Here is a 20,982-nt window from a genome sequence, read left to right on the forward strand (position 1 = left end):
GTCTACTGTATCTTGCAACAATATCAGTTCCGGATATTAGTTTTGTTGGTAGTTACTGAAGCAGATTCAGTAATAAACCAATGGTTAGGCACTGGAAAATGGTGAAACGAATTTTTCAGTACCTAAATGGAACTATGAAGTATGGCATATTATTTGATGGAGGCTCAACATTGCTTGCTTATATCGATTCTGATTATGGTGATGATATTGCAACCAGATGCTCCATCAGCGGAGTTCTTATTGTGCGAGGAGGGCCCATTGTCTGGTATGCTCGAAAGCAACGTCTTGTGGCAACTTCAACTGCTGAAGCAGAATACTGAGCTGCTGTCTTTTCAATCGATGATATATGTTGCATACGATTCCCTAGGATGAGAACTTAGAATTTCAGGTTTGAATCAACCAACAATAGTCTGTGTTGATAATAAAGCTGCAAACATATGTTGAAGAATACTTATGAAGGAAAAATAACAAGAGACAAGAAACACATTGACATTTCCCGAAAGTTTATTCAACAACACATGGGAACGACTGTGAAACTGAAACATGTGGACAGTTGAAGTCAACTTGCTGACATACTCACTAGGCCACAGACTGTAAAAGTGTTTCAAGAAATAAGAAGAAAAATAATCAAGGGGGAGTGTTAAGTCTTCATTATTTTCTGTGTCTTGTAATATGCTATACAAGGTGTTTTTATATATGTTCCATGCAATAATGCTGAAATAGTTACTCAGTGTCAGTTAGTTGTTTTCTTTTCTGAGCATGTTGTAGTGCTGTACATAAGTGAATCATACACTCCTGGAAATGGAAAAAAGAACACATTGACACCGGTGTGTCAGACCCACCATACTTGCTCCGGACACTGCGAGAGGGCTGTACAAGCAATGATCACACGCACGGCACAGCGGACACACCAGGAACCGCGGTGTTGGCCGTCGAATGCCGCTAGCTGCGCAGCATTTGTGCACCGCCGCCGTCAGTGTTAGCCAGTTTGCCGTGGCATACGGAGCTCCATCGCAGTCTTTAACACTGGTAGCATGCCGCGACAGCGTGGACGTGAACCGTATGTGCAGTTGACGGACTTTGAGCGAGGGCATATAGTGGGCATGCGGGAGGCCGGGTGGACGTACCGCCGAATTGCTCAACACGTGGAGCGTGAGGTCTCCACAGTACATCGATGTTGTCGCCAGTGGTCGGCGGAAGGTGCACGTGCCCGTCGATCTGGGACCGGACCGCAGCGACGCACGGATGCACGCCAAGACCGTAGGATCCTACGCAGTGCCGTAGGGGACCGCACCGCCACTTCCCAGCAAATTAGGGACACTGTTGCTCCTGGGGTATCGGCGAGGGCCATTCGCAACCGTCTCCATGAAGCTGGGCTACGGTCCCGCACACCGTTAGGCCGTCTTCCGCTCACGCCCCAACATCGTGCAGCCCGCCTCCAGTGGTGTCGTGACAGGCGTGAATGGAGGAACGAATGAAGACGTGTCGTCTTCAGCGATGAGAGTCGCTTCTGCCTTGGTGCCAATGATGGTCGTATGCGTGTTTGGCGCCGTGCAGGTGAGCGCCACAATCAGGACTGCATACGACCGAGGCACACAGGGCCAACACCCGGCATCATGGTGTGGGGAGCGATCTCCTACACTGGCCGTACACCTCTGGTGATCGTCGAGGGGACACTGAATACCGCACGGTACATCCAAACTGTCATCGAACCCATCGTTCTACCATTCCTAGACCGGCAAGGGAACTTGCTGTTCCAACAGGACAATGCACGTCCGCATGTATCCCGTGCCACCCAACGTGCTCTAGAAGGTGTAAGTCAACTACCCTGGCCAGCAAGATCTTCGGATCTGTCCCCCATTGAGCATGTTTGGGACTGGATGAAGCATCGTGTCACGCGGTCTGCACGTCCAGCACGAACGCTGGTCCAACTGAGGCGCCAGGTGGAAATGGCATGGCAAGCCGTTCCACAGGACTACATCCAGAATCTCTACGATCGTCTCCATGGGAGAATAGCAGCCTGTATTGCTGCGAAAGGTGGATATACACTGTACTAGTGCCGACATTGTGCATGCTCTGTTGCCTGTGTCTATGTGCCTGTGGTTCTGTCAGTGTGATCATGTGATGTATCTGACCCCAGGAATGTGTCAATAAAGTTTCCCCTTACTGGGACAATGAATTCACGGTGTTCTTATTTCAATTTCCAGGAGTGTATATTAAAGTGTTCTCCTTTATATACAGAGACTTATCTTTAAAACAAGAATTTATCAAGATACATGGAGGTGACAAGTCATGGGATAGCGATATGCACATATACAGATGGCGGCAGTCTCGCAAAACGACAGTGCATTGACAGAGCTGTCATTTGCACTCAGATGAAAGGTTTCTGGTGTTATTATGACCGTACGACAGGAATTAGGAGACTCTGAATGCTGAATGGCAGTTGGAGATACACGCATGGGGCGCTCCATTTCGGAAATCGTTAGGAAATTCAGTATTGTGAGATCTAGAGTGTCAAGATTGTGTTGCGAATGACAAATTTCTCACCTCTGACAATGCAGTGGCCAACGATCTTCACTTAAAAACTGAGAGCAGCAGCGTTTGTGCAGAGTTGTCAGTGCTAACACAGAAGAAACACTGCGTGAAATCTCCGCTGAAAGCAATGCGCGATGTACGACGAATGCATCTGTTAGGACAGTGCGGCGAAATTTGGCGTTAATGGGCTGTGGCAGAAGACGATCGACGCCAGTACGTTTGCTAACAGCCTGATATCGCTGTGGAAACTCTCCTGATCTCGTAAACATATCAGTTTTGGTCTGTAAAACCGTGGCCTGGTCAGATAATCCCGATTTCAGTAGGTAAGAGCTCATGGTAGGGTTCGAAAGTGACGCAGACTTCTCGAAGCACTTGACCCACGTTGCCAACAAGGCACTGTGCAAGCTCGCAGTGGCTCCATAATAGTGTGGGCTGTGTTTACAGGGAATGGACTGAGTCCTCTGGACCAACGGAACCGATTATTGACTGAAAATGGTTATTTTCGGCTAATTGGAGACTGTTCACGGCCGTTCACAGGTTTCATGTTCCCAAACAACGATGTGTAAATTACACTACTGGCCATTAAAATTGCTACACCAAGAACAAATGCAGATGATAAACGGGTACTCATTGGACAAATATATTATTCTAGAACTGAAATGTGATTACATTTCCACGCAATTTGGGTGCATAGATCGTGAGAAATCATTACCCAGGACAACCACCTCTGGCCGTAATAACGGCCTTGATGCGCCTGGACATTTAGTCAAACACAGCTTGGATGGCGCGTAAAGGTACAGCTGCCCATGCAGCTTCAACGCGATACCACAGTTCATCAAGAGAAGTGACTGACGTATTGTGAAGAGCCAGTTTCTCGGTCGCCATTGAATAGACGTTTTCAGTTGTTGAGAGATCTGGAGAATGTGCTGACGAGGGCAAAAGTCGAACATTTTCTGTATCCAGAAAGGCCCGTATAGGACCTGCAACATGCGGTCGTGCATTATCCTGCTGAAATGTAGGATTTCGCAGGGATCGAATGAAGGGTAGAGCCACGGGTCGTAACACACCTGAAATGTAACGTCCACTGTTGAAAGTGCTGTCAATGCGAACAAGAAATGACCGAGACATGTAACCAATGGCACCCCATACCATCACACCGGGTGGTACACCAGTATGGCCATGACGAATACACGCTTCCAATGTGAGCTCGCTGCGATGTCGCCAAACACGGATGCGACCATCATGATGCTGTAAACAGAACCTGGATTCACCCGAAAAAATGACGTTTCGCCATTTGTGCACCCAGGTTCGTCGTTGAGTACACCATCACAGGTGCTCCTGTCTGTTCCCACGCCCGGGTTCCCGGGTTCGATTCCCGGCGGGGTCAGGGATTTTCTCTGCCTCGTGATGGCTGGGTGTTGTGTGATGTCCTTAGGTTAGTTATGTTTAAGTAGTTCTAGGGGACTGATGACCATAGATGTTAAGTCCCATAGTGCTCAGAGCCATTTGAACCAGCTCCTGTCTGTGATGCAGCGTCAAGGGTAACCGCAGCCATGGTCTCCGATATGATAGTCCATCATGTTGCAAACGTCGTCGAACTGTTCATGCAGATGGTCGTTGCCTTGCAAACGTCGCCATCTGGGATCGAGACGTGGCTGCACGATCCGTCACAGCCATGCGGATAAGATGCCTGTCATCTCGACTGCTAGTGATACGAGGCCGTTGGGATCCAGCACGGCGTTCCGTATTACCCTCCTGAACCCACCGATTCCATGTTCTGCTAACAGTCATTGGATCTCGACCAACGCTAGCATCAATGTCGCGATACGATAAACCGCAATCGCGATAGCCTACAATCCGACCTTTGTCAAAGTCAGAAACGTGATGGTACGTTTTTCTCCTCCTCACACGAGGCATCACAACAACGTTTCACCAGGCAACGCCGGTCAACTGCTGTTTGTGTATGAGAAATCGGTTGGAAACTTTCCTCATGTCAGCAACGTTGTAGGTGCCGCCACCAGCGCCAACCTTGTGTGAAAGCTGTGTAAAGCTAATCATTTGCATATCACAGCATCTTCTTCCTGTCGGTTAAATTTCGCGTCTGTAGCACATCTTCGTGGTGTAGCAATTTTAATGGCCAATATTGTATATGGCCACTCAGATCGCCCAACGTGGATCCCCTCAAACACTTATGGGACGTAACCAAGGGATCAGTTCGGGCACAGAACCCCGCACTGGCAATACTTTCGCAATTATGGACGGCTATAGACGCAGCATGGCTCGGTATTTCTGCAGAGGACGACCAGAGACTGGCTGAGTCCATCTCACGTCGAGGTATATCACAGACTGATACGTACTATTGTGGATGCAGTGTCAGATGGACAACACTAGCGGTGTGAATGGCCTGCCTGCTACAAAGACGCTTTGCGTAGTTGTACCCTAACTGTCGAGTTTGAAAGATTGCCATCTGACCTCCAAAATATGCACATTTATTCGCTGTTAGCGTCGTTTTCATACCAACTATCTTCATTAGTAAGCCGGAGCGACATATAGTTGTTATTCTGTTTTTAATTTCGTAATGGCATTAATATTAATTACTTTTTAAAATTACTTTCTTGAATGTAAGGAAAAAGGCACCCAAATATTATGGATACTTTGAATGATACGAAAGGGACACTAGTTAAAAGAACACTTGTCTAACACACGCATACCACGTCAGTACAAAAGTTTCGAGACTGGATTAATAAAAAATAGACCAAAGCTAAGATGGTGATTTTAATGCTTCAACTGTTATACAGTCTCCCTCCATTTAAATCCAGAGAATACAATGCTTATAGAACCATGTGAAAGTGTCAGAAGGTTCCTTCTTTGGGATGTTTTCCAACTTGAGTATCGAATGTCGGTTGTATCGCCAAGCCTTTGGTTCTTTGTGTGAAATTCTGCACTTTGTCGTTTTGTGGTAGGTTATTATTAATAACACGAAGTCTCATCACAAACGACGGTTTTTTCCAAAAAAATAACTTTCCGTGTTTTGTATTTAGTTCGAATCGTGGAGGGCATCCACAGGTAGCTGTTTTTGTTCAGGAGTCGAGGTGTGGTGGGGGACTAACTTTGCACACACTTTTCTCTTCTTCAAAACATTCTGGAGAATGTCTTGAACACTTCATTTAGAGATGTTGCTCCATTGCAATTTGTGACACAACATCACTGATACACTAGGTCTCCTCGTCCACTACTTAACACTGCCTGCTCACAATTGGCTGGTCGTATGCGTGTCTGTTGTTTACAATAATGTTGTTAGTTCAAGCTGTCACCATAGTCACTGTGCTGACGTCGTTTATACGCCGGAATAAAATCGTTCTCAGAATTTTGTGTATGGCCAATGTATAGGCATTCACATTTAATCTGATTTGATCCATTATAAATGGTTTTTGAAAGCCTGCGACTGTAGATACAATAGGTTTCTTTATAAATAAACAAATCTTCTGCTACCAGTCACGACTTTTCTTTATTTTACTATCCACACGATGCGTTTCGAGAAATAATTCCCATTTTCAAGTGCGTTTTTTGTGTGTATTAAGCCATTTATGTAACTGTTTTGTTTATATAAGATATTTTCGATGTGTATAGTGTACACCAAGTCGTGTGTGATGTAAAGTGTGTGTGAGTCTCTACACAAATGGACCATTAGAAAACCTAAAAGTCAACAAAATGAAGCACACTCACACACACTGACATCAAAATAAATGGCTTAATACACACAGAAAACGCACTTGAAAATGTGAATTATTTCTCGGAACGCGTCGTGCGAATAGTAAAATAAAGAAAAAATCGTGACTGGTAGGAGAAGACTTATTTATTTATAAACAAACCTATTGCATTCACATTTATTAAGAAGTATGTCACTAATAACTCATCGGACCACCCTCCTCCGTTTGTACCAGTCCCTTACCCGTTCGAAACTAGACTACGGGTGTTTCGCTTATGCATCTGCACATCAGTCCATCTTATACCATCTCAGTGTCGGCGTCACTTTGGCATCACCACTGGTCTTCCCTTCACGGGAACAAGCTCCGGGCTATCAAACCTCTCCCAGACGCTTGGCCGACCTCCTCTCGGCGCGAGGAAATCCTAGGTTGCGTATTGGGCTCTGTCGTTTTAGCCATCGCCATTTGTTAAACAGTGATCCCCCACCACCCTGTGCTCATTGTGCGGTTCGCCGTTTCCTGACAGAATGCCCTTCTTTTAAGCACCTACGTTCTGACTGATGTATGTCGTCTAAGTTATTGGCCATTTTAGCGAACGACGAGCGGGCTGTCGACCGCGGATTACTATCTATCTGTCGTGGCAATATGGCGAAGAACATTTAACCTTTAGTTCAGGATCTCTACTGTCTTTATTGCGTATTTTATGGCCCTTTCTCCGTGAGAAAGTCACGGTTTTTACCTGTCTTTCCTTCCGTCGATTGAGCTTATCGTGTAGCCGCTTTTAGCTGCTTTTTCATCTTCACGTTCTACAGTTCTCACATGACAGCGTATTATCTTAGCTGTTTTTGCGCCCTAAACAAACAAAAAAAAAACAAAAACAATGATCATTAGTTTTCTGCTAAATTTCCAGATCCTTTGTGCCTCCAAATAATTGCTTCCTTCTTAACGTTGTTGCACGTGCGTCGCCCACCACATTGCCCAGGATCTGAAAACTCTTCCTCCTCGCCTCCTCTAACCTTTACCGTACACCTCTAAGACTGAAACTTCCTGGCAGATTAAAACTGTGTGCCCGACCGAGACTCGAACTCGGGACCTTTGCCTTTCGCAGGCAAGTGCTCTACCAACTGAGCTACCCAAGCCCGACTCACGCCCCGTCCTCACAGCTTCACTGTTGCCAGTACCTCGTCTCCTACCTTCCAAACTTTACAGAAGCTCTCCTGCGAACCTTGCAGAACTAGCACTCCCGAAAGAAAGTATATTGCGGAGACATGGCTTAGCCGCAGCCTGGGGGATGTTTCCAGAATGAGATTTTCACTCTGCAGCGGAGTGTGCGCTGATATGAAACTTCCTGGCAGAGCACTTGCCCTGACAAGAGCACTTGCCCACGGAGGCAAAGGTAACGAGTTCGAGTCTCGGCCCAGCACACAGTTTTGATCTTCCAGGAAGTTTCATATCAGCGCACACTCCGCTGCAGAGTGAAAATCTCATTCTGGAAACCTCTAAGACTGTTTTTATAAGCCCCCTCCTACTTTCTTAATATATGTCCAATTCGGCTTCGTTTCCTTCTTTGTCTTCTCCTATTCTTCTCAGTGTGTCTTCATTTTTGGGGTTCCGTACCTTCAATTGTAAAAACGGGACGCTTACAACACCACTTTGTTGACCGACCGTCTGTCTATCTGCCTGTCCGACTGTTTTCTCATTAAATGGGTAGACATATCAGGCTGAAATTTATGTCCCATAGTAAGGTCAACGGTGAAGTGAAGCTTCTAAGTCAATGCAGTCAAAAGATACGGCCATCTGTGTCACATATTTTGATGATTTTGCTTCCGTGGGGATCCACAGCCGCTAAATGTCTTATAAAAGAACACATTGTCCGTTGTAGGCTGTATCGCGCTTTATTAAAATTGTGCTATCAGCTAGTTTCGCCCGTGAGCCATTATCAAGCACATTTGCTATGTGATGTATAACATCACGATCATCACATTCCTCTATGTCGTATGCGGCCTCTAGTTTTATGTATGCGATATAAAAAATCGTGATGAGCACGATATGTAATACATCACATGGCAAATGTGCTTGATAATGACTCACGCGCGAAACTAGCTGACAGCACGACTTTAATCGTGTCTGGGGACTTTGATGGCCAGCGGAAGTGTTTAAACTTAGAAGAGTGTTCCTGGAGCCACTCTGTAATAAATTCTGGAGGCGTGGGGTGTCGCATTGTTCTGTTGGAATTGCGCAAGTCCGTCGGAATGCACAATGGACATGGATGCAAGTGATCAGACAGGATGCTTACGTATGTGTAGGCCACGCTTACATAGAGTCGTATGTAGACCTATCAGGGATCCCACATCACTCCAACTGCACACGCCCCACAATGTTACACAACCACCACCGGCTTGAACAGGTCACTGCTGACATGTAAGGTCCATGGGGTTTTCTCCATACCCATACCCATCGATCTGCTAGATACAATTTGAAACGAGACTCGTTCGACCAGGCAACATGTTTCAAGATCTGCTCCAATGTCGGTGTCCACGGGCCTTGGCGAGGCGTAAAGCTTTGTGCCATGCATTCATCAAGGGTACACGAGCAGGTCTTCGGCTCCGAAAGCCTATTTCGATGATGTTTCGCCGAATGATTCGCACGCTGACACTTGTAGATGGCCCAGCATTGAAATCTGCAGAAATTTGAGGAAAGGTTGCACTTGTGCCAGGTTGAACGATTCTCTTCAATCATCGTTGGCCTCATTCTGGTAAGATCTTTTTCCGGCGGCAGCGGTTTCTGAGAATTGATGTTTTACCAGATTCCTGATATTCACGGTACACTCGTGAAATGGTCGTACGGGAAAATCCCCGCTTCATCGCTACCTCGTAGATGCTGTGTCCCACCGCTCGTGTGCCGACTATAACAGCACGTTCAAACTCAGTTAAATGTTAATAACCTGCCATTGTAGCGACAGCAACCGATCTAACAACTGCGCCAGACACCTGTCTTATACAGGGTGTTACAAAAAGATACGGCCAAACGTTCAGGAAACATTCCTCACACACAAATAAAGAAAACATGTTATGTGGACATGTGCCCGGAAACGCTTAATTTCCATGTTAGAGCTCATTTTAGTTTCATCAGTATGTACTGTACTTCCTCGATTCACCGCCAGTTGGCCCAATTGAAGGAAAGTAATGTTGACTTCGGTGCTTGTGTTGACATGCGACTCATTACTCGACAGTACGTAGCATCAACAGGTTAGTGTTCATCACGAACGTGGTTTTGCAGTCAGTGCAATGTTTACAAATGCAGAGTTTGCACATGCCCATTTGATGTATGGATTAGCACGGGGCAATAGCCGTGGCGCGGTACGTTTGTATCGAGACAGATTTCCAGAACGAAGGTGTCCCGACAGGAAGACGTTCGAAGCAGTTGATCGGCGTCTTAGGGAGCACTGAACATTCCAGCCTATGACTCGCGACTGAGGAAGACCTAGAACGACGAGGACACCTGCAATGGACGAGGCAATTCTTCGTGCAGTTGACGATAATCCTACTGTCAGCGTCAGCTAAGTTGCTGCTGTACAAGGTAACGTTGACCACGTCACTGTATGGAGAGTGCTACGGAAGAACCAGTTGTTTCCGTACCATGTACAGCGTGTGCAGGCACTATCAGCAGCTGATTGGTCTCCACGGGTACACTTCTGCGAATGGTTCATCCGACAATGTGTCAATCCTCATTTCAGTACAAATGTTCTCTTTACAGATGAGGCTTCATTCCAACGTGATCAAATTGTAAATTTTCACAATCCACAAGTGTGGGCTGACGAGAATCCTCACGCAATTGTGCAATCACGTCATCAACACAGATTTTCTGTGAACGTTTGGGCAGGCATTGTTGGTGATGTCTTGATTGGGCCCCATGTTCTTCCACCTACGCTCAGTGGAGCACGTTATCATGATTTCATACGGGATACTCTACCTATGCTGCTAGAACATGTGCCTTTACAAGTATGACACAACATGTGGTTCATGCACGATGGAGCTCCTGCACATTTCAGTCGAAGTGTTCGTACGCTTCTCAACAACAGATTCGGTGACCGATGGATTGGTAGAGGCGGACCAATTCCATGGCCTCCACGATCTCTTGACCTCAACCCTCTTGATATTCATATATGGGGGTATTTGAAAGCTCTTGTATACGCAACCGAGATACCAAATGTAGAGACTCTTCGTGCTCGTATTGTGGACGGCTGTGATACAATACGCCATTCTCCAGGGCTGCATCGGGCGCATCAGGGATTCCATGCGACGTAGGGTGGATGCACGTATCCTCGCTAACGGAGGACATTTTAAACATTGTAAGTAGGCTGTTTAGGTTTTCTTATTGGTAACGCCGCTTAGCGCTCGGTATGAAAAATCACTGGCTGTGCTGTGCGCAGTCTGCGTTTAGTTTGCATTGTTGTCTACCATTGTAGTGTTGGGCAGCGGTAGCTGGATGCTAACAGCGCGTAGCGTTGCGCAGTTGGAGGTGAGCCGCCAGCAGTGGTGGACGTGGGGAGAGAGATGGCGGAGTTTTGGAATTTGTAAGAATTGGTGTCATGAACTGCTATATATATTATGACTAGTGAGGTAAATACATTGTTTTTTCTCTATTAAAATCTTTCATTTGCTAACTATACCTATCAGTAGTTAGTGCCTTCAGTTGTTTGAATCTTTTATTTAACTGGTAGTAGTGGCGCTCGCTGTATTGCAGTAGCTTGAGTAACGAAGATTTTTGTGAGGTAAGTGATTTGTGAATCAGGGCCATTCTTTCGTAGGGATTTTTGGAAGTCAGATTGCGTTGCGCCAAAAATATTGTGTTTCAGTTTAAGCACAGTCTTGTATAATTGTTCAAAGAAGACGTTTCACATAGACCAGTCTTGTATAATTTTTCTAAGGGGACGTTTCAACATTTCCTGTAACAAAGTGTTTGAAGTCACGCTGGTACGTTCTGTTGCTGTGTGTTTCCATTCCATGATTAACGTGATTTGAAGAGAAGTAATGAAATTAGCTCTAACGTGGAAAGTAAGCGTTTCCGGACATAAATCCACATAACATATTTTCTTTCTTTGTGTGTGAGGAATGTTTCCTGAAAGTTTGGCCGTACCTTTTTGTAACACCCTGTATAGGCGTTGCCGCCCCCAGGACCGTATTCTGCCTGTTTACATATTTCTGTATTTGAATACGCATGCCTATACCATCTCGCGTGCGTCGGCCGTCGTAATTTAATATATTATTATAATTATTATATTGATTGTTGCCTACTTACGTGGTGGGCCTTTATAAAAATGATATTTCATTCAATTTTGATTTACGATTAAATGCTTTTGTGAAGTTATCCTTTTTAACAATATTAATCTAAAATTATTTGTTACGTTAATGAATGTTAGACTCGCTGAATCTTAAGATATGAGCATATTAGTTGAACAATGGAGTAAACTTTTTATATTAATTTCCTCGGCTAGTCAGCTCACTTTAAAGCAAAAAATCTTTAGTTATTAATTACAATTGGGGCCCACACACGCGCGAGAGTAGTTTTTCTTACCTCCGCTAACCATTGCATTGTAGTCGGAGTCCTGGCGCTGGCTCTCGGCTATGGTACTGAAAATAAGAAACTTAAAGCTACGTATTTCTGCAACGTCGGATTGCTGTGGAGAAAAATGTATATTGTGTTTACGGCGGGCGAGTTTTTCGCTTCCGCTTAAGTTAATATCGCCACGTAATGGTGTCGTTGGCTGCATTGGCCGCTGCGATTGTTGAACTGTAAATTACTCGAATGCACGTTAATTCAAGGAAGGCGGACATGAAATCGGGATCACCTCTTACAAATTAAAAGTGCACAATAATATTAAATCAATATATTATTTGTTTATTTATTTATTTATGCATTTATTTTACCTGGCAAGATTAGGGCCTTCAGGCCCTCTCTTAACCTAACCAGGCATACTCAGATTGAACGAGTTACAGTTTCTACAGAACATTAAGGACATATAACGTATTATACAGTATTGATGTTAAAGAAGAAAAAAGATTATAACAGTAGTACAATGATAATTATAACAATCAAGAATAATAATGATAATAATAATAATAATAATAGTAATGACTATGTATATGAAAGTAAACATACTTTTCTTTTGTGAATGTCAGTCCTATTGTTAGTTGGGAATTTTCTCGTTATGTTCTTGCAGCTTGTGAGTTATTCTCATCGAGCAGAGACATAAGACGATAGAATGGGGTGAAAGAGATATATAAGAGGTAGATAGGTTAGAGCAAGAGAAATAGAATGGTAAAATTCGAAGCTGTGATGGAGAAAGAAAGAGATGAGAGGGGCACAACAATGGTGGCTATACCGTTCCTAATATGTAAGTTTTGAGTTCCCTCTTGAATGTTGAGTGGTTCTGGATAAGACGCAGATCACAGGGGAGCGCGTTCTATAGTCGTATGGCTGAGATGGAGAATGACACGGAGAAAGATTTTGTGTTACGTTAAGACACGGCCAAGATGCTAGATGTATCCGATCTGGTATTGCGATTGTGGAATGATGATAGGTGTTTAATGTGAGAATATAAGTATTGGGGACACCAGTGGCTAAGAAATTGATGAAGTAAGCACATCTTGTGGAGATCGCGTGCCTTATGTGGGCGTATCCAACCTAGCTGGGAGTATGAAGGACTGATATGATCATACAACCGAATATTGCACACGTATCTAACGCAATAATCCACCACTAGCTCGAGGCATATAGAATTTTCACTATTTGTGCTGTATTGAACTACATCACAGTAGTAAAGATTAGGCAAGACTAGTGTTTGGACTAATTTTTGTTTAACATGGGTTGGAAATATTTTTCTAAATTTTTGAATTGCATGTAGGGAGGAGAGCGATTTCCGACAAGCTGTGACTGTTTGTTTTTCCCAGTTTAGGTGTTCATCCAAGATTATTCCAAGGTCTTTTACTGTTTTTTGGTATGGTAGTTGGGTACTATTGAGGAGTATTTGAGGGACTGTTTCGCGAAAGTGCCGGCTCATTAACTTTGGATGAGATATAAGTATGACCTGGGATTTTTTGGGATTTAGTTTCAGACCTAGGTTATGTGCCCATCGAGAAACAGAGCAAAGATTTGCGTTCATACTCGCTACTGCGTCAGCAATGTTCTTGGGGCTTGCACTTATGTACAGTTGGATGTTGCCGGCATATAGATGGTAGTTGCAGGAGTGAATCGCTGAAGAAATATCATTAATGTACAGTGAGAAGAGTAATGGACCAAGGATGGAGCCTTGGGGAACTCCAGAGCGCACGTTTTTCCATGATGACTTTTCCGACCCACAAATGACTTGTTGACTTCTGTTTTTGAGGTAGCTGTCGAACCAGTGTATTGCGCTGTTTGAGAAATTCAGCTGTTTCATTTTAATTAGTAATATATCAAAGTCAATATTATTTGCTTAATTAGCACAAATATGCTTACATTTGCCAGCACTCGCAAGATGTCCGTCTACACGCAACCAAGACAAGAGAAGAAGTGAAGACGACTAAAAAATTAACAAAATTAACAAAAGAGCGTATCTTGTCGTCTCTTTAGATCATTTTGTTATTTTTCATTGCCCTCGAAAGTTACGCAGAGAAATTATTATATTACGGAGAAAACTTTATGTTCGCCTGAGCGGCTAGTGTCCACTTATAATTCAAATTTTAAATGTATCTTCTTTATAAATACTGTTTTTTAAGTCTTTTCTTAATATAGCGCTGAGGACGCTATAACCAGTTTCTTTGGAGCTTCAGTGTGCTTGTCAGTTACTCAACAAACTTTATGTTAAACTGCAGCAATGTGTTTTTCCAGGCAATGCTGCTGTTGGGCACCTTGGCGTTACTCTACTGTGTCGCCGCCACCGCTGCGACAGCGGACGATGCTGCAGCTCAAGCCGATGCGTCGGACTTGTCCAGTGAAGATGCAGCCCGGGCTATCAAGGTAGGCCGCCGCGCGCTCCCACAGACGGCTCCAGCTACGGCTGCCACTGCCTGCCTGCTGCACCCCTAGCAACTGGGCCCACGTTTTCCTTCCACGTGTAGGCGTCTTCTCCCACAGATAATTTACTGCGAACGTCTGGCCACCTCTATTTAGGTCTGAAGAAGAAATAAAAACTTTGAGGTTCGCCGATGACATTATAATTGTCAGAGACAACAAAGGATTTGGAAGAGCAGTTGAACGGAATGGACAGTGTCTTGAAAGGAGGGTATAAGATGAACATCAACAAAAGCAAAAGGAGGATAATGGAATGCAGTCGAATTAAGTCGGGTGATGCTGAGGGAATTAGATTAGGAAATGAGACACTTAAAGTAATAAAGGAGTTTTGCTATTTGGGGAGCAAAATAACTGATGATGGTCGAAGTAGAGAAGATATAAAATGTAGAATGCCAATGGCAAGGAAAGCGTTTCTGAAGAAGAGAAATTTGTTAACATCCACTATTGATTTAAGTGTCAGGAAGTCGTTTCTGAAAGTATTTGCATGGAGTGTAGCCATGTATGGAAGTGAAACATGGACAATAAACAATTTATACAAGAAGAGAATAGAAAGTTTTGCAATGTGGTGCTGCAGAAGAATGTTGAAGATTAGATGGGTAGATCATATAACTAATGACGAGGTATTGAACAGAATTGGGGAGGAGAGGAGTTTGTGGCGCAACTTGACTAGAAGAAGGGATCGGTTGGTAGGACATGTTCTGAGGCATCAAGGAATCATCAATTTTATACTGGAGGGCAGTGTGGAGGGTAAAAATCGTAGAGGGAGACCAAGAGATGAATACACTAAGCAGATTCAGAAGGATGTAGGCAGCAGTAGGTACTGGGAGATGAAGAAGCTTGCACAGGATAGATTAGGATGGAGAGATGCATCAAAAAAATGGCTCTCTGCACTATGGACTTAACATCTATGGTCATCAGTCCCCTAGAACTTAGAACTACTTAAACCTAACTAACCTAAGGACATCACACAACACCCAGTCATCACGAGGCAGAGAAAATCCCTGACCCCGCCAGGAATCGAACCCGGGAACCCGGGGATGCATCAAACCAGTCTCAGGACTGAAGACCACAACAACAACAGATTATACACTGACGAAAAAAAAAGTCGCAACTTCAAGAAGGAGTTGTGCGACGTTGGGATGCACGTTTCTACGTCTGAAAGATGATGTTTGTTCAGTTTCCAGGCCAATCGCATAGGAGTGCCGTTCTTAGCGCCACTATAAGGATGCAAATCAGGTTTGCTTTAAATACACGTTGTAATCAGTGTCAGCGTTAGTCAGCTTTGAGTTGATTTTAGTGAAGAATGGCTTTAAAGCGACAATGACGCCGATATCAACACCCCAGTGAGCTTCAAGAGATCGTGTAATAGGGGTACGAGAAAATAGATGTTGCTTCTGAGATATTGCAGAAAGACTTGGCAGGAATGCAGCCACTGCACACGATTGCTGGTGGCAATAGTCGTCGGAACGGTTGCAAGAAAACTGGGCTCCAGACGAGCACGTGGCACTACCGAGAGGGAAGACGTCTGCCTCTGGCGCATCGTACTCCACCTGCAGCAGCGCTTTGAGCAGCAGCTGGCACCACAGTGACACAATGAACTGTTACAAGTTGGGTACTTCAGCGACAGCTGCAAGCCAGACGCCCTGTAGAGCGAATTCCATTGATCACAAGCACCATCATTTTGGATTCAGCGGTGTTACCAAGAGCTCACAGGAGGGCCGGATGGATGTTGGTAGTGGTTTCTGATGGAAGTTGATTCTGCCTCAGTGCCAGTGATCGTTAGAAGGTGGTCAGTTGATGGCCTGCAACCAACCTGTCTGTGTACTAGACACACCGGATCTACGCCTGGAATGCGATTTACTATGACATTACTATGACATTAGGAGCACTCTCGTGGTTATTCCAGGTATCCTGACTGCAAAATTGTATGTCAATTAGGTGATTCGACCTGTTGTGCTGCTATTCATGAACAGTATTTTAGGAGGTGTTTTCTAACAGGATAAGGTTCGTCCACATACTGCTATTGCAACCCAGGATGCTCTACAAAGTTGTCGCCTTGGCCTGCTCGATTACTAGATCTGACCCCAGTCAAATCCATATGGGACATCATCAGATGACAACTCCTGCATCATACACATACAACATTGACCATCTCTATGTTGACTGACTAAGTGCAACACCCGTGAAACATCCTACAAACTGACATCCTGCACCCGTAAATCACAATGTGTGCACATTTCATTCTTGTGTTCAACATTCTGGTGGTTACACCAGTTATTAAGGTACCAGCATTGCACATATGTAACAGCTTTTCTAACGTCTGCTTTAACCAGTGAGCTTGAAATGTTAATCACTTAAATATGTTACCTAGACAAAAGTACTTCATTACTCTACATTAATTGTTTTTTTGGTGTTTCGATTTTCTTCGTGTCAATGTATGTGTTAACTTCAAATAAAAGAAGATAAAAACAAAAACACATAACAATTAAGCATATACAGGTATAGACCCATTGCTTCTACCGCCTCATTTTGAGAACTTCATTTGAGCTATAATATTGTATGAGGGTATTCGGAAAACGAATGCCTCCATATTTTTAATGTGAAAACTATTAAAGATTTTTAAATAAAAACTTTATTAATATTCTATTTCTTTATTCTTCATGTCTATGCATTTGTTTCTCAGCATAATTATCCTTGTGCTGAACACATTTCTACTGATGTGAGATCAGTTTGTTGATACCGTCACTATATAAAGTTTGCTCTCTCACCTCTACTTGCACTGCTTCATCACTATGAAACTGAAGTCCTCTAATGTGTTCTTTAAGTTCTGGATACACATGAAAACAGGTCGGTCCCAAGTCGGGACTGTAAGGAGGTTAATCAGTGACAGTGAACCCAAGTCGTCGGACTGTCGCAGATATCGCAGTGCTTGCGTGTGGACTGATACTGTCACGGTGGTCTGTTACAAATTGCCATTGTCATAAGTTAAGTTGTATACATCGCACACGTATAGGGTAGTCAAAAAAGTAACACAGAATTAACAATTATACATAAATATTTATAAATAATAAAAACTGTACCCCCACAATGTACATTCCAACAATAGTTGGACGACATATTACTTCCTTGCACAAGCACTCAACAAAATGACCACAACAACGACGTTCGATAATCCTTACTGCCGTCATGCTCCCAGAGCGCCATTCATGAATGGAACAAGGCAGTGAGAAAAAGATAGTCATAGCAAAAACACCTGCGCCACACGCCACTGAATGGTTTAAGGAGTATAGATGTCAAAGTCAACAAGTTCTGCTCATAAAATGTATCAAGGTACTATCATAGACAATTTTGTCAAAAACATTTGGAAATGTAAGATAGGTGACTGTTATGGTATTGCCACTAACCGGGTGGGTAAGGCTTGTGCTGTTTGTAATTCAGCCCAACAACAGGTTCAGTTGCAATGGATTCTTACTCAAAGATCCCATGCATAAAATAGACTTGTATGTTTCGCTACTAACATTTCCTTCCACATGTTGACCACATCTGTTCTATTTCACAGGTGCTCTTGAAGAAGAAGATGTCTGTGGTGATCAAGAAGAAACCACACCAGCAGGGTGGCCCAAGACCCCAACTTGAGCCAGATCCCTTGCAAGTCCAGACACCCCCAACTGGAACAACCATCTGGGAAGATCCAAAACCTCCCCAATCTGATGAAAGTGGGAATAAAGCAGGACTGCAGCAGACACAAGAACCAGAACCCGCTGGAGGTGAGACAGACACGGAGGAACCCCAAGAACCAGAAAGCACTGTAGGTGAGACAGATCCAGAAGAGGCCATAGAACCAGAACTCGACGCAACTACTATCGAATAGTGAAGAAGATGGGCTGGACTTGCCACAAATACGCATAATTACATCACCTCCTCACTCCACAGAGAAGTCTTACCCCATTTAAATAAAGTGTGCTACACTGCAACAGAGCACCATTCACTTTCACAGGAGGTATCAAAACATTTAATTAAATTCAAAATAGTATCGTGATGTTTCTATCTATAGCAGTGACTAACATCGACTGTGCTTCGCTGCTGAAGTTGATTGGCTGGATCAGTCAAATTGTCTGACAGTCAAAGTAGGTATAGTTCCATTTCATTAGTGAAAGATCCCTCACATACAGTACAGGGGAAGGCAGGAATAAAGTATTGAACAAATGTGCTTACTCTAGAATGTTACACAGCATAGATGAAGACAGTGGTCTGATACCTCGGAAGAGGCTTTTTTTGTCGAAACGATAGCATTCTGTCGGACCAGCTGTCACTGGATGGATAAAAATATCCCTTTATCTTTCTTCCGCTACTGCATAGTTTCAGATGTGAAGCTATTTTCAAATATTTGTATGAAATATGTATCATTATAACGTAGATAAATATCAAAAACCATTGGTTGCATAACAGAAATAGTAACATGTGGAAGTACCAATCAAAATGGATGTATTTACATTAACATTGACGTACTCATCAATTAATGCAGTAGTAGTTAGTAATAAAATTAAAAAGACACAATAAAGGTGGTAGGCATGTAGTAAAAGAGAACATGAATTACTGAGAGACTTTACCATGTTCCCTGAGTCACAAATCAGAGGTGACTACAGGTGCAATTAGCTCTGTCATCTAGCAGCACTGGGGTACGAACGCACTGGACTACCTATGACACACCTCGCAGCCATCTGGTCCAAAGTACCTCTGAACAACACATTCTCCAATCTCTGTGACCTATTAAAATATTATTACAGTACCCTCCGTCAACCTAAAAAAGTGAGATAGTGCAAAAGTGTGGATGGAAGAGAAAAAATGACTTATTGTGCGCAGGGATCATTCCATCAACAGTGAAATAACTAATACTACTGCAGGCACAAGCTGGTACATTAATTATTACACATGACAAATGGTTTATCACACAGGAGAAAAGTAAATCACAATAAAATACAAATTAAGGCCTCATATAATATCCTTCACTTCTCTGAAGGTAGTCAATAAAAAAAGATGAAGAAATTGTGCAGAGTTGAAAACAAAATATAGATGAATTTTAACATATCCATTGGCAGTCACTCTGAAAGAATATCATCACTCCAACTACTTCAATTTGACAGGCTGAGCTTGAGATGGGCCACAAGACCAACCAATGGGCCACAGACATTTGCGTAACTGCCAACAGAATTTGTTAAACAGGTTTTTGTGTATTATTACAGTCACAATTTTTAATAAGATAATAAAATTAACTACTGCTACTAATCACCTACTACTGCTGCCACTACCACTAACCGAACCTATACCAAACCAAAGCCGGCCGGAGTGGCCATGCGGTTCTAGGTGCTACAGTCTGGAACCGAGCAACCGCTATGGTCGCAGGTTCTAATCCTGCCTTGGGCATGGATGTGTGTGATGTCCTTAGGTTAGTTAGGTTTAATTAGTTCTAAGTTCTAGGCGACTGATGACCTCAGAAGTTAAGTCACATAGTGCTCAGAGCCATTTGAGCCAAACCAAATAAAAATAATACTACAGCCATAAACGTGTAGCTTATGATTCGCATTTTGTGAGGCTCTTGCTGTATTCATAAGAGTTTTGTTTTTAAGAACCACACTGCAGATACCTTCACATGTCTTTCTGAAGTTCATCTGAACATACATATCGGCTTTCACAAGTTAAAACAGATATTGTTTTAAGCAACCCACCATAGTACATACTTTACACTAAACACTCATTCAATGTACACATTACTTATAGGAATAGTGAGAATATGCAGCATTATTTTGAACATATTTGGTGCATCTGCTTTTTAGAAAAACTCACTTCACATTTTACAATAGTTATTATCTTTCCTATCAAGATTTGATACTGTCAATTTCAAAACATAAAACTCATGCTCAAGTTCGTTTCAATCGAAACTAATTTTCAATTTCTTTTCCACTTTGAAGAAGTCATTAAATGAAAATGGTTTTGGTTGACATAAATGTAGCACAGACAAAATTTTGTACTAATTGTCATTCACACTAAAGTGGTACCATTTATTAAGATAATTTAATAATCCATCATAAACTCGTTTGCTAAAATATACTACTCTTTTCTTCATCTGTAAGGTGACCTAAAAACATATTAACTTCAAATCCATAGAACTTATCCTCCTTATGACATTATATTCGTTTCTTCACTTCTAATGTAACCTCGTGAACATTTGTTAAAAGTGTGTCCCCTTTATCCAAAAGTCTAATTGCATTAGACAATTATAGCTGCTTTTAAAAAATACAAAAAACACCCTGGTAGTATTAGTGAGTATTCATTTATTTCGCCTCGTTATGAACTAACAAATTTCCATATTAGGGGCTGTGTTTTTTCTTCGTTCAGTGCTACATAATATATCTTTAAAACTTGCCTCATCTTAGCAAGACGCTCCACAGCTGAGGCAGAGAGAACCATTGCACAACAGTGTTTCACAATATTTCACTAGATTCAAGCTGAGCAAACTCGCAAAATGTTTTTACGTATTCGGAATGTTTTGATCATGAAGAAAAATCTGAATATGTTTAAAGAATTAGACTTCCTACGGCAAATTTTATAAGCTTGGATCGAAATTTAACAGAATTATTAGTATATGAGAACAACGATAAGCTTTAAATAAGTTGTTGTTCTCTTC

At 43.0% G+C, this 20,982-nt stretch overlaps 1 protein-coding gene across 1 annotated transcript in view; it reads left to right on the forward strand.

Moving 5' to 3' along the window:
- Nucleotides 1-19,581, forward strand: part of LOC126293636 (protein spalten-like) — a 34,938-nt gene extending 15,357 nt beyond the window's left edge. Inside the window, exons 2-3 of the mRNA XM_049986910.1 lie at nt 14,115-14,243; nt 17,857-19,581. Coding sequence (XP_049842867.1) covers nt 14,115-14,243; nt 17,857-18,168 — 441 coding nt within the window. The 3' untranslated portion in view covers nt 18,169-19,581. The remainder of the gene's footprint in view (nt 1-14,114; nt 14,244-17,856) is intronic.
- Nucleotides 19,582-20,982: the final 1,401 nt, after the last annotated feature.

This window comes from Schistocerca gregaria, chromosome 10, assembly GCF_023897955.1.
Source record: "Schistocerca gregaria isolate iqSchGreg1 chromosome 10, iqSchGreg1.2, whole genome shotgun sequence".
Classification (NCBI taxonomy): domain Eukaryota; kingdom Metazoa; phylum Arthropoda; class Insecta; order Orthoptera; family Acrididae; genus Schistocerca; species Schistocerca gregaria.